The sequence below is a fragment of the Sciurus carolinensis genome, chromosome 1 (genome assembly GCF_902686445.1).
Source record: "Sciurus carolinensis chromosome 1, mSciCar1.2, whole genome shotgun sequence".
Taxonomy (NCBI): Eukaryota; Metazoa; Chordata; class Mammalia; order Rodentia; family Sciuridae; genus Sciurus; species Sciurus carolinensis.
The window spans coordinates 155,736,242-155,751,966 of NC_062213.1; the positions used below are offsets into that span (position 1 = coordinate 155,736,242).

General features: G+C 34.1%; 1 protein-coding gene across 6 annotated transcripts in view; it reads right to left on the bottom strand.

Moving 5' to 3' along the window:
* The window catches only part of Lepr (leptin receptor), a 120,469-nt gene that overhangs the window by 5,029 nt on the left and 99,715 nt on the right, over positions 1 to 15,725 (bottom strand). For 4 of the 6 annotated variants that reach the window (XM_047518996.1, XM_047519004.1, XM_047518984.1 and 1 more), the window contains 2 exons: positions 15,095 to 15,200; positions 13,705 to 13,780 (listed from right to left, as the gene is read on the bottom strand). In XM_047518996.1, the coding sequence (XP_047374952.1) occupies positions 13,705 to 13,780; positions 15,095 to 15,200 (182 nt within the window). Of the gene's footprint in view, positions 1 to 226; positions 2,888 to 13,672; positions 13,781 to 15,094; positions 15,201 to 15,725 lie in introns of those variants that run through there. The other 2 variants (XM_047519012.1, XM_047519019.1) reach the window with 2 other exon arrangements.

Sequence of the window (15,725 nt, forward strand, 5' to 3'; positions counted from 1 at the left end):
TGGCTAGATAGTGTCTGCAAGTGCTTAGATTTCAATTTTAAAAAGGTGACTATCATTACAAAATGCTCTCTGCTGAAGAATTCCTTATTTTATAGTATATTATATTTCAACACACTGAAATTTCAGTCCACCAAAGAAAAAGTAGATAAATAAAATAAAATGAGCAAAATGACTTGTCTAAAGATACTTAAAATAACTATTTTATGACATAAAGATATGGTACAGAGGTAAAATAATCATGACCAACTATTAAGAACATATCTGCCTTATATTGAGAATCTGCTTGAGGTGATATAAAAATAAGAACTAATAATGCCTATTTGTGAAAAACAATGATGGCGAAAGAGACAGTAACAGATTTCTATATTTCTATTCCTTATACATAATTATATGTGAAAATATACACAGAACATATGGAAGGAAGACAAATACACAAGACAAATGTACATCATGTTTTTTATAAGAATGATGGTTACATCACAACAAAAATCTTACCAAGCAGCCACAAATCAAGACTGTATGCACAAAGCTCAATTCATACAATGTAAACACAATGAAAAATAAATGCAAAATAAAAAATACTGTGGATACATCATACCAAATAACTAACACAGCTTAATTAAGTGCTATAGAACATGTGTTCAGTTTATATATTATACATGTAATTTAACTTTTTCACAATTTTTAAACTAATAGAATGTATTCAGTTTTCTTGTCTGAAATAATGGTATCCTCATTCGTTCTGAATGGCAAGTATATTCCATACGAAAATGCAATTTATTTTGCACAGTTTCAAAGTCTTAAGTGAAATATAATAGTGATTAAAACCATAAAGGAATAAATATACAAAACACTAAATATGATAATAATGGAACAGACTTACATGTGTGTTAAAATACTATATAAGGACAAATACTGGAAGAATACAACTCTTTCTATTATGCTACCAACTTAATATAGGAAGAGAAAACTGTTCCTATGAGTATTTTCCTCCTGACATAAATCTATAGGTTTCTGATTACCTTCCAATATTTGCTTGGTCATTTTTTTTTAAGGCTTCTACTATACATAAGCATCGAATTGTCTTCAAATTTAAATGAATTTAGAAATTATCATCAAATGATTAGATGCAATGAATACAAAAACATAAACTATCTACAAATAGCATGAAAACTCACATGTGTTTTTCAAACAACCACTGATATATGTGTGCTCCCTAAAACTTCATAAGGGGTAACTCATTGTTGAAACCAAAAATTGTATATGTCTTAAAATGCACTTAGGTGGAAGATTCACTAATACTAAGAAACTACAAACTCATACATTATTGAAATGTATTTTATCAGTGGGTCACAAAACTTTATTAAAAGTATGTTTAAAAAACTATTTCACACCAGACACAGTGGCACAAGCCTGTAATACCAGCAGCTCGGGAGACTGAAACAGGAGGATCTCAAGTTCAAAGTCAGACTCAGCAACTTAGTGATGCTCTAAGCAACTTAGCAAGATCCTGTCTCAAAACGAAAAATAAAAAATGGGCCTAGAGAGGCGGCTCAGTGTAAATTGCTCTTGGGTTCAATAAAATAAAATTTTAAAAAGAAACCTATTTCACTATATGTATCTAATTTTTTTGAGATTTTAGAACTGTCTAGGCATATGTTAAATATGTATTCAGCTGGTAAGGACTAAAGAATATCCTTTCATAATTTCACACTTAGATTTTACATTCCAATGACATCAGTTAATAGTCAATGGAAGGGAAAAAAGACACATTCTTCCTTTTTTTAAAGTTTTTTAAGGCATCCATATAAAACTATGAATATAATCTAAGTTACCCACAGATATTCTAAATTTGAATATTATTTGGATTCATCACTAGACACTTTGGTTTAGTTTGAATGTGAGCACACTTAGCATGCTCATTTCACAGAATTGGCAAGGGCTCTCTTTTCAGGTAGAAAAATCCTGTCCTCACCATGAACTATCTATAAAAGTTCTAAAGAGACTCCCTTCCTTGCATCACTGCACACTTCTCTGACTGCCAGAAGTCTTGGATAGTTCAGCGGAAATAAATTAGATTTAGCAAGAATTGCACAAGGCGGCTGGACTGGAGGTTGTTGTTCCTTTCTGATCTGGGGAATATGACCTGAGTATGTAGGGTTATCCTGATGTGAACTGTTAATTTCCACTGTTCTGTGACTAGCATGAACCACAAATTCTGGCTTTTTTGAATTGAAATAAAGTTAGCACTGAAGTCATTTTCAAAACTACTGACAAATGAAATTCCCAGATTGACCTCAAAGTTAGACACATCCAAACTACAAGGCATTCAAAAGGAAACCCAAATGGGTCAATTTATAGTCTCAAATGTTTATTAAGGAATCTAAGAGAAAAATTTGAACATAAAAATATAAACTAAATACTTTCAGTATATTCTGAGTTAGATGGAATCATTGTGTTTGCAAAGATGTGTGCCAGAAGTTGCAGTTCACCTCATTACAGCATTACCTGCTAGGTATGTGATGATATCTAGTAGATATGTTATGCTAGCAATAGTCATTTAGCATCTTATGACCAGAAAAATAATAAATCAAAAGCCAGAATAGTATTTTTAAAACTTCAGATGACCTGAAAATTAATCATACATTCAAACTAAACTGGATTCAAACTTATGAGACCCAGAGTTTACACATCTACTTTAAGTTCTAAATAAAACATGATCCACCATATGTTAGTTATCAATAGTTCAACCAATTTTTTTTTAAAAAAGATTTGTTCCCCTTCTTCAAAATGTAAAAATCTTCTAACACTCTATGGACTGTTGGGAAGTTGGTACATTGGGTTCATCTGTAGTGATCATGATTAGACTTCAAAGAATGTCCGTTCTCTGTTTAGATAAAATAAAACAAAATAAGAAAGAAAAATAAAAAAATCACTCAGAAAACAAAAGGTAAAAGATTTAAAAACATTTTCTGTGGTTTTGGTCTATAAGTTCTTCTGTAATAGTAATGCATCGGTTTAGGAAAGGGAACTTTTTTTTAAATCTAGGTGCTTTTCTCTCATTTTCTCAATGGTGCTTTTTTTTCTTTACGGTGCTGGGGATTGAACCCAGGGATTTGTGCTTGCGAGGCAAGCACTCTACTGACTGAGCTATATCCCCAGCCCTTAATGGTGCTTTAAAATCACAATCTAAAGAATAGTTTTAATGGCCACAGGGGGGAAAAAAAATTATAGAGGAATAACAGAATAGGTAAAAGGAAATAAGATGAAGAGCTGGAAAAAATTGAAAAACAACAGTTATATTGGAGAGTTGGGAACAAAAAAGCAGCGAGAAGAAAGATTTAAAAAACAGAGAAAGATGTGCTAAAATAGTGAGAAACAGAACCATACAACCAGTATCATGGATTTATTTTTCTTAATCTAGTAAAAATATCTAAGAAATCATCTGGTCCAAGTCTCTCCTCATTTTCTTAAGACAAAGCATTGAGGCCTGAAAGATTATTTGGTTAAAATTACAGCTTAATGAAGCAGAGTGAGGACTTTGACCTAGTTCTTTTTTACTGGTCCAGCTTTCTTTCTACAACACAGTGGAAGATGAAAAGATCTCCCAAACAGAAACAGGCAGAAGAATGACTTTTTCCTTCCTTTTCCTACTTGCTGAGATGGAGAAGACCTGATTAGTTCATATTCTCCCCTGGTTCCTTATAACTCAAGAGCTATATGGAAGAAGAAACCAAGCAAAGTTGAAGTCCTATTTTAGGGGAGTGAAATATATACTTCTTAGAAATTGGCTCCTTCCAAATAGGACTTCTAACTCAAAAATGCACCTGGTCTTCCACATAATGGCAATTTGCAAAGCCATTTAGCAACTGTAGGATGCTCTGCTTTCGGTCTGCAACGATTGTGTTTAGTCTGCAGTTGTCGAGCAGATTCTTTGGAGATCTAGAGCAGGCCAAGAAATCTATAGCAGTTTTTAGATCCCAGGGAAAAATTCACTTAGTTTCAGCTTCATCCCCCCTAAAGCAAGTTGTAAAATTTACATAAAAATTTTGAAAAGAGTGACATAAATGTAGATAAAGAAAAAAGAAAAGAAAAAGCAAGCCCCAAAAATAATAAAATAGAAGATGAGAAAAATACTGTAAAATAAATTAAAAATGGGAAGGAATAAAATGAATTCAAGATAAATCAAGAGTCTTAAAATATATTTCAGGGAGAAAATTCAGATAATTTGGATTTAAAAGGAAAAAATAATAGGTTATACAAAAACACTAAAAAAGTGTGCAAAACAAATCAAGAAAAGTTATATAGTCTTATACACTGTGAAACCTGAATTACAAGAAAAGCAAGGTTATTGAGTTACTGAATTTTCCTATGCCAAGAATTCAATCTTTGTTTATGACTAATTTTTAAAGTATAAAGAAAGCTGGCGTTGAGAACAATTCTGATTCAAGAGGGCAAAGGGAATGAGTAGTTTTTTTCATTTCCAAAAAATGGAAAATAGTTAGAAGAGCATAGACCAAAGAAAATGAGCAAAAGTTAAGGAAGACCAGGATACATCCAGGGTGGACTGCAATTAAGTCAGCCAGTCAAGCTGAATACATACAGTGCTGATGGTAGCTGAAGAAATGGCCAATAAACACACAGTTGAAAAGAGACCCCAGACTGAAAATGGGCCTGATGGAAGCTGTGCATGTGGAATGGAGCTCTTTTACTCTCTGCTGAACCTGGAAGCACCTTCCTTTAACCAAAGCCTTCCATACCTAGATTAAGGGTTTGTTCTCAAAAGCAGTTTAGGAACTGTGGGAGGCAGAGAACAGTTGTGAGATATTACTATATCAGAGCATATCTTTTCTCATTCTGGACAGAGCCTTGGCTACACAACCAGCACAGCAATCCCTGCTATATGCGCTGGCTACCAGTCAGCCTGTCTGCTGCCTCCTGCAAATATGAAAGGAAAGGAAAGTATTGCCAGATATTTGGGGGAAGTCTGAGACAAGAAAAGTCATGATCAACAAGTGAAAAACATGACATAAAAGAAATGGAAGAATCAGGAAACAGCAAAAAATTTAAATAAACAAAAAATCCTCTAACTGGTATTCCAGCAAGATTTTGGAAAACATTATATTTTTGCATCTTTGATTTATTTTTTTTTTTAGTTATAAAACTAGAATACAATATTCTGAAAAATCATATTTGGAAATGTACAAATAATAATGGCAAGTAAAAATTCAATGGCAGCACTGGAATAATAGAGGGTGGCAAGGTATCAAAATGAAAAAGAAAAAAAAAACAGAAAAACTAGGTTAGAGATTAAAAAAAAAAAATACATGGAAGATCCATTTAGGGTACCCAACATCCAACAAATACAGATACTAGAAAGAACCAAATAAACAAGAGAGGAAATAATCAAAGAAATAATGGAATTTCTTAGAGTTGACAAGAGATAAAATTAAAAGTTGCTTCAAATGATGATCAAATTAAATGAAAAAAGAGCCACCTTAAACTCAATGCTGAAATTTCAGAACATCAAAAATGGAAAGTATTGTTTTTAAAAAGAGAAAATTGCAAGTAACCAATGAGGAGTAAAACTTTGAATAGCATCTTACTTCTCAGAAGCAACCTGGGACACCAGGTCATAAGACAGGAACAGTTTCAAAGTTCGGCTGGAAAGGCTTTTCAACCTAGAAACCGACACTCCCCAAGATTAATGTAGAGGAAGGTGGAATTAAAGGAAGTCCAATATGCAGAGACAGAGACTTCAAGCCCAATTTTTAGGCCATCTCTCCAGGATGTAGTTAATCAAGTAAGAGGAGGGAAAAGGAGTGGAGGAAACAGTAATGACCAGAAACCAGTCAAGGGAAGCTTCAGAATAACGACTTGCAGCAATTTTATGAAAGGCCTAATCCTGATTGAAGTAGAAGGATGAAGGGATTCCTTGGCAGAGTGTGCTGGACCCAGGTCTCCAGCGAAGACAGCGATTGGATGAAACAGCTTAAACAACAGAAAACGGACGCACACAGGCACTGAGATGACAGATCAGAGAGACAGACAGACTGACAATAGGAAACTCTGGGAAAAGGAGAAAAACTAAAAGTGGAAATGAGAAAGGCAACAATACTTGGCATAATTCTGATCAAGCAGAATGTTTCTAATATATTTCCTAATACTCCTTTGACATTGAAACCAACAAGAAATGACATCGCATTATGGTTCTGCAAGAACTATACTGACATAATCGTAACAGTATAAATTCAATTTATTGGTTTTCTACCTTTTAAAAATGAACTATGGACAGATTATAATACAGAACATGTTGTCAAGCCTACCTTAAGTAGAAACGTAGGTATAATTTCCAGAGATTAGAAAGTGAGGGAGAAATGGAGGGGAAGGTGAAAGAGGTAATACATTTAATAAAAAACAGGTGGGGAACTTCAAGGAAGCTTATTTGATAGAAAAAAAAAAATGGAAACCCAAGTAGATTTTTCTGAGGTTGCAGAGGAATTGAAAATAGTAGTAGAAGAACATGTTGTAGAAGCAAGAGGAAAGAAGAGGAGGAAAAATTCATGGTAAGTGAAGTCCTCGCTACAGCCAGAAGCCAGCAGATCATGTACAATTCACTGTGACATAAGCATAGATTTTTTAGGAATATGAAGATGACCTGTTAGAAAAATTAAAAGCAAGACAATTAAAAGTAGTGGTATTTGGAGAGCAAGACTAAGGGCAGGGCTGGGTGGAGGAGTAGACCATATTCATTTTCAATAAAAATTTTTCTAGACTATTTCATTATTAAACCATGCACATGTATTTCTTTAAATTTTTTTTTAAATAATGAGAAATATCAAGATATATACCTTAGATAATGAAGGGACATCTATAATCAGGCTTCCTATGGTATTTTTGTAATAAATAGAAAAAGGGTTAAAACCAATATCCACTAGAACTAGAGTGGACAAAGGAACCGTGATGTGTTCATACAATAGGCTGGTATGGACAAGTTCGAGTGGATGAAATATGCTAAGTTCAACGTGGAGAGAGCTCAGAATCAAAGCTGAGAGAATAAGTAGTTTGGAATGAACAATATGGATGGTATATTAACAGGAACGATTCCCCAAAGGATCACTGTTCACTGGCTGCACATACACACACAAGGGAGTAGGAAATAAGTACAAAGTAGGTAAATAGAAGTGGAGGCTCTACAGAGGAATGGAAGGAGGGACTGGGAAAATGAAGGGAACAAGTTGGACAAACTTTATCTGTGATTCTTATTATTTAAAATAAAGCAAATATGGAAATTTTTGAACATTTTATAAGTATATAATAGATGTTTTAATATAACCTCTTCCCACCCCTTGATTTGTTTGTGTTTGCGGTGCGAAGAATCAAACCCAGGGCCTCACGCCTGCCAGCCAAGGGTCCTACCACTGAGCTACATCCCAGGCCCTACATTATTCTTCTTTAAGTATTTACACTTTCTGAAAAATTAAAGGGGAAAAGGAAATATAACATACAATGGAAAGATCTTGAGGAAATTATATTGGAAGAATTATTTTTAATCACATATGGTTATCACCCTATTGTTATTAGCAAAGTCTGGCATAAAGTGCTTTAAGTAAATGTTTTTATTTTTCTTTTAGAGAGATCTCAAAATACTGGCTTTGAAAAGACTTTTTGCATCTTTGATTTGCATAAATCATGAAGGAAGGAGAATGACAGCTTAAAAAGTAGAAGAGACTAATGTTAGAGAACAATTTAGAAATCAGGATGGATGTCTAGGATTTACAGGTACAGAGCAATTTCATAAAAATCAATTCTCCTGGCTGGGTGCAGTGGTATAGACCTGTAACCCCAGCTACTCCTGAGGCTGGGGCAGAAGATTGGAAGATTGGAAGCTTGTGGACAGCCCCGTCAATTTAGTGAGACTCTGTCTCATAATAAAAAGGGGTAGAGATGTAGACCAATGGCAAAAAATGTTAAAAAAAAACTTACTAAAAATATGAATTTGGAGAATTAAATATTTTATATAAAAATTATTACTTCCTTAAAAAAAACTCTATTTGAATTGTTTTTAAAAATAATGGGCTACCATGGTCTTTGTTTTATAATACATTGTAGGGTTTTTCTTTGCTTAATATTACTTTTGTTTTAGAATTGGCTAAACTTCATTTTATTTATCCATTCATCATTTGAAGGCCATTTTTTTCATGCTTTGGTTATTAACCATGAATAATCCTGACATGAAAATTTATGTACAAGGTTTCATATGAATGAAATACTTCATTTTCTGTTGGTGTATACCTTGTGAGACTGCTGAGTCTCCTATTTAATCTTCTGAAGAGATGTCAGACTATATTCCAAAAAGGCAGTACTATTTTACAATCCAGCAGAGTAGATTATAGCTCCATTTCTCCACATTCTCACCAAAACTTATCTTTCCTTTACAGGCATCCTTGCAGGTGTGAAGTGCGACTTTTTATTTTTTTGCAGGGGGTGGTACCAGGGATTGAATTCAGGGGCACTGGTGACCACTGAGTCACATCCCAAGCCCTATTTTGTATTTTTATTTAGACAGGGTCTCACTGAGTTGCTTAGGGCCTTGCAAAGTTGCTGAGGTTGGTTTTGAACTCTCGATCCTCCTGCCTCAGCCTCCCAAGCTGCTGGGATTACAGGCCTGAACCACCATGCCCCCGCAAGATGTTGGGTTTTTGATTTGCCTTTCCCTAAGTCTAATGATGTTGAGCATATTTTCCTTTCTAAGTACACACGGTTATTTGCATATCTTCTTTGGATAAATGCCTAATCGGATCTCTTGCCTGCTTATATACTATGTTAAAATATATAGAACATAAAATTTACCATTTCCACTATTTTTAGGTATGTAATTCAGCAGCATTTAATACATTAAGGAATAAACACATTGTTATTATGGAACTAATGACCAGGGTATCAATTTGCATCACACAGACCTGGGTTTGAATGCAGGTTTTTACATGTACTGCCTGGGTGGTCAAGACACACTGCTGAACTACTCTGAGACTCAGTTTTGTCATCAGAAAATACTGGGCTCTTTGACCTATGAAAGAATTAAATAAAATAACAAATATGAAAGCACAGGTCAGAGAGTAAACTTGTTGTTTTTTCTTTGGTAATAGAGTGAGTTTTACTGTATTATTTTTTCTTTAAAATATAAATTTTAGTTATTTATGAGATTAAAGCTGAAGGCTAGATATAACATTTTTATCTTTTTAATGAGGATTTTTATCATTAATAAAATCTGTGAAGTTACATTCTTCACTCTTTAAATATTCCCAATACATTCCAAGACTGATTTATTTCTAATTCACCTGTTAAGCCCTAGTAATAAAGTAAGCTTTTGTGACTACTATGCTTAGAAAATATCTTCTAAGATTACAAAATCAAATATTTGGAAAGATAAAAACAATCAGTCCTACTTAAAAGTAAAGATTTTCACATCTCCTAAAGTATCAAAAATTCTTCACATTTCTTTTAATTTACCAGAATCTGGAAAATCCTGGTGATATTTCAGTTTTCTGAAATGTAAGATGCAAGATCTGGCAGATGACCAGCTAGGCACCATGCTGATCTTTGGGGTGTGGGAAGGCAGACAGTGATGTAGGACAGTCTATGACATTTATAAAGTCAACCACCCTATACCCACTCAGCAGTTCCTTTGTGCATTTTCTAGACATGGGGAAAGTCATCTGGTGTTCACACTGCACCTTGCTGAGGTGGGCCTGATCTTTCCCCTGCCAGATAAATACTTAGAAGCTGGTGGTTCCCAGGTGAGGTGTCACATGAACATGCTGGAGAGAGAGGCTTTTAGTTTCTTTTTAAGAAATAATAAAATAGTCATTCCATGAATTATTATATACTTACATAGCAAAGTTTTATATTTTTTATTTAGATAGGTAATTATTTTGACAAAACCCTTATATTTAAGAAAAAAAAAATCTCCAGCTTACTCTTTCACCTCCAGTCCATTTCCGGTTTGTAAACACGCTCTAATCCTTCCAACCACATGGCTTTGTATGGGCAGGTGTTCTTACCAGAGCCCAGTTAATGACTATTTGCCTTGGGTCAAAGGTCACCTTCTTAGTTGTACCTACTCCTCCCCACCCCACCCCACACACTACACCAGGCCACACTCTAAGTTCTTAGTACCACTGTAGTTTATGATTTCAATAATAAATTGATTAGTACTCATCTTTCCCAGTCAATGTACACTCCAGGAATGTGTAGTACTTTTCTTATGACAGTGCTATGAACTAGCATTGTGACTAGCATGGGAAAGGTACTCAATAATATCCTAAATGAATGAAATAAATACATGAATGAATGAAAAAATGAATAACCTACTTTAGAGAAGCAAGAAAATACAAGTTCTTCCTGCTTTCTCAATCCCATCACTCTTCTTTGACCCTACAGCCTTATTTCGATAAGGAGAATTGCTTGAATATATACCATGGAGTGGTAAAACTGGATCAAATGGTGGTTCCATTACAAGATTTTCTTTTCTTTTTTTTTTCCAAACAACAGAAATTTATTTTCTCACAGATCTGGAGATGGGCATGGCTAAGGTCAAGGTATCAGCTGATTCATTACCTAAAGAACTGGGGGTGCTTTACTACTGAGCTACATTTTCTTCAGTACTTTTTCTTTATTTTGAGACAGATCTCATTAAGCCACCAAAGCTACATCCCCAGTCTTTTAAAATCAGTATATATAGTGATACAGCCAAATCAATATTTATAGCAGCATAATTCACAATAGTTAAGGTATGAAAACAACCTTGATACTATCAACAGATGAATGGATAAAGCAATTGAGGTACACAGACACAACTGAATGTTATTCAGCCACAAAGAATGACATTATGACATTTTTCAGTGAATTGACAGACTTGGAAACTATCATGCTATGTGAAATAAGCCAACTGCAAAAAAAAATAAAGGTCGAATTCTCTCTGATATGTGAAGGCCAACCCATAACAAGTGGGGTGGGGAGAACAGAAGTTCAATGGATTAGTAAAGGGGAATGAAGGGAAGGAAGAGGGGATGGGAATAGGAAAGAAACTAGAATGAATCACACATACTTTCCTATGTACATACATGAATACACCACAGTGTATCTCAACATTGTGTACATCACCAAGACTTGGGTCCTAATTAGAATAAGATATATTGGATGATTGTATAAATATAACAAAATAGATTCAACTGTCATGTATAACTAAAAACAACCAACTAAAAAATAAAAATAAAAATAAAGGAGAATTGCTTGAAAATCTGTTCTTCTACAGCTGAGCAACAAGCTATATATATATAACCTTATATATATTTGCTTCTTGAACAAATGAATGAATGACATATAAATGCACCTGAAATATTATCATAAGAAATGCTACTGTATGAATTCATAATAGAAGAGAAATAAATGTTTTGTAATTGACAAAAATCAGCAGCTCTGTTGTAATAAAGGGAGACTCCATGGTCTACAGAGAGCAATGGCACAGCTGAGTGCAGGCCTGTGGCTAGAGCCAGGCAAGGTGAAGTTTCCATAAAGAGAATAAGTATATGTAAAACTACAGTCCTGCCTCTCCTGAAAATAGGGCAATGTTTTCCTCTGATAAAAGAGTATAATTCCATCTTCTGTATTGTTAGTTATGCTTACAATATTACTTGTTTATTCACTCATGGATAAGCTATAAAATACTTTTCCTAACTGTAGATCATTTGAATGTCCTGAAATCAATTTACTGGGTTGCAAAGAACATTTTTAACAAATGAAATAGAACTGTAATAACACTGTATTCATTCTATTTCAAGCAAGTAGTGTTTTTTTAACACTGAAATACTATTTTATTGAATTACAGAATATATTAAATAATCTTCAGTAATTCAAATAATGTAAGTTAAATTTCAAATAAATTTTTAAATAATTATGATCAACAATGATGAGGAGCAATGAGATAATTTTATACATTCCTGATAGGAATATAATAAAAAATTCAATTTTTTAAAATGTTTTTTATTAGTGTATTATAGTTATACATTGAATTTGGAGTTCATTCTGATATAATCATACAAGCATAGAATATAATTTGCTCTACTTGTGCATCTTTTGTTTCCCTTTTGCATCTCTATATCTTATGTGTGTGCTCTGTGGGAAGGTGAAATATATTTTTCCCTGTGGGTCCCAGTCTAATATATAAATATATTGAGAAAAAGTCTCTGCTTACAGAACCAATCCTATAGTCTCCAAAGTCAGACAAATTGGGACGCTAATCTTGGCTTTAAAACACCACCTCTACTACAAAATGGAGTTAATAATTAATCTAAAATATGTAAATATGTAAAATGATAACATAAATAATAATGACTAAAATTATTGAGACCTTTCTATGTCATGAGTACCATCTCCTTTAATCTCCAAAACAACTTAATAAAGCTAATAGCCTCACTGTACAGGAAGAAACGGAGAAACAGAACTGAAGGGAGAATCTACACGAACCTAAGAGTTTGTATCTCAGTGATTTGCACATAAATAAGTGGACATCCTTGATATGAACTATCATCAATTATTTAATGAATCCTACTTTAGTACCTTGCATGGAGCAGGAAAAGTTCCACAAACATGTGTGATGGATAAAATGCAATACTTGCACTCAGAGCATTATCCACAATAAGGTCTAGGAAATTAAATACAGCACAAATTCTTCTGGACTATATGCATTAAAGGAAGGCTTGGAGAAAGAAGGGTGTAGAGCAAGATCTTCCTTGAGGAGGAAGGCTGTGCATAGCTAAAAAGAAATAGATAGTAAAGGCACAACCAAGGTCCAGGGAAAAAAAACGACTAGACACGTAGATTGACAACAGTGGAGAGAGAAATGTTGAAGACTTGATTAAAGGATTTGTATCTTGCAGCCAAAAGAAAATCACTGAAAACGTAAGTGAGTAGTGATAAACATGTAATCACTGAAACTACATAATGACCTCAAAATAATTACTATTTTAAAAATTGTGTATTTTGACATGAAGACCGAATTTTATTGTTTTCAATGTTATGGGTGGAAAGTCAACCTTGTTCAAGAAAAATTATGAGGATTAATAAAAACATTAAAAGGTAGAATTTTCTGAAAAATTCTATTACCGAAGTAAGTTCAAATTATTTTATTATACTTGACTTTTGTAAAGTACTTTGGTTTGAAGGGGAATATCTGCATATACAGGTTTTTATGATAGGTTTTTCAATTTGTAGAGTTTGGGGATAAGATTATTAATATAATTTTTATGTTGCTTTAAATACTTATGGACATTAAATCATAGTTTAAATACGATGACACCAAGACTTTTACCTAAAGAGTTTATACCAAGAAAAGTAGCCAAGTATCTATTCTTCATCATATTTGACCTTTAATATTCTAATATTCATTTTATTTTCTACTATTACCAGAAGATATGCATATTGTCAACTCACATGATAAGCTAGTACTGAATTTTGTTTCTTCCTAATTTCAAACACCTGCATTCTAGTATTTCTAAAGATCTATAATAAACAGACTTATGTTAAAATGAATTAAATAAAATAAAACTCTTGTATCTTAAAACATGTTTAAAGATCTAGAAGTCACATGGCGTCTAAAATGCAATCTTACATATTTTGGGTTAAAAAGATTGGAAAAGCGACCTTCTGAAAATTAAGTCCTTGTGCCCAGGAACAATTCTTGGGGTTTGGAACATCTTCCCAAAACAGCTTTTTCATTCTACAGAGAATAAATAAATAAGGCATAAGAATTATAGAAAAACATGCATATTGAAAATGCTAAAAGTTATGAATATACAAAACAGAAATTGGTCCTTCAGAGCAGTTATGCTTCAGTAGGATCTGACTCATTTTTACATTCTGTCTCATGAAGAGTGCTTCCAAATTTCTACCTACACCCAAGTTACTGATCCGTATCATAATAAAAACAGGGAAAAATATAACAGAATGAATCAAACAACATTACCCTATGTAAATGTATGATTACACAAATGGTATGACTTTACTCCATGTACAAACAGAGAATCAACATGTATCCCATTTGTTTACAATAAAAATAAATTAAAAAAAAAAAAAACAGCCCACTTTATTGAAAGCTTGTGCCAGGTTCCTAGCTAAACACTGTGCACAGGTTTTCCTCAAAAACTGAAATACTGAAAGTGGCTACCACATGGGTATCAGGAACAAACCCACCTGATACAACCCCAGCAACTGGACAGACCAAAAGAAACAAAACCAGATTCTGAAAGCTCTCCCTCCTTTTTGCTAGAAAATAGAAGTCTCTATAGAGATTTGGCATTTGTGAAATGACCTCATTGGTTGGAGTTCTCAGCAGGGAGTGAGGTGGCAGCCACAGACCTATCCAGGGAACTCAAGGCCACTTGTCTGACAAGCCAGACAGACTGGAGCCAGGCGGGCTGTTCTCTAAAGAGCAGAGTGCCTGCTCATTGCAATGAACTGACTGCTCCAGGTCACCATTAAAAAGTCCATTTTTAAAGTTGTGTGATCACCACTAAAATCCTCAACCCAAAATGGAGAGCTCTGAAAATCATTTTTACCACATCTAAGAACATGCCCAGGCTCCTGTTTTCAGTCTGTTAGTTCCTGAATGTATACACAGAGTGGGGAGGGAAAAAAAAAAAAAAAAAAAAAAAAAACTCAACTAAATTCTTCCTTGAGGTATATGTTGTCCTATCAAAATGGAAAGTCATTTCCTAAAAGCAAAAAAGCAAAACTTTTTCCTTCATGCCATCTTGTTTAAAAAAAATTTTTTGTAGTTGTAGATGAACAGAATGCTTTTATTTTATGTTTATTTTTATGTGGTGCTAAGGATCAAACCCAGTGCCTCACATATGCTAGGCAAGTGTTCTGCCTCTAAGCTACTGCTCCTGCCCACTTTATGCCATCTTAACTGTTTAATGAATCCATACAAAAACATTTAGAATACTTCAATATTCATGATTTGGCTTGTAAATCAAAACTTAAATATGCTCAGGGCTTTTGCCATAGAGATTCTTAACATTAAGTAAAATACCTTTGGTGTGATATTAACAATGTTCCAAGTAGTAAGACAGAAGAGGAAATAATTATCGGCACAATTACATATAGATCTGCATCATTCTGGTGTTTTTCAATATCATCTGAAAAAGAAATACAGTTCACACAATTCAGACACTTAAGGCAATCTTAATTTCTTTCTCTATCAAAAATTAGAGACTTTTTTCAGATGTCATCATGATACCGCCGTTTACCGGTGACGAGTTCTGCTTCTTCTAATGTTGAAGATTAAGCACTAGAGAAGCACGCCAAGGCAAGCATATTAAGCAGGTTTATTTAAAGGGAATAATACAGACTTCTCCCGGCAGGGAGAAGGGGGCCATGGCTGATGTTCTAAAAGTCCCAAGAAGTGAGCACACCCTGCATCTTTTATAGGTCAAAGTCTCTTTTGTTCTTCAGTTCTCCCCCCCCCCCTTATCTCTCCTTCCTGCCTTCGTGACTAGGCCTGGTTTTGCATTAAGTGAGAAGCCATGGGCAGGGGGAGGGCCAAGGTGATTCAGGCAGATAAGGGCCCAGGGGGCATTAATTAGCAGCTCCTTGCTTGCAGTCCTTGAAAAAGGCAGGTAAATTTGGTAATCAATGGGCTCCGGAGATCTTTGACATTCCAT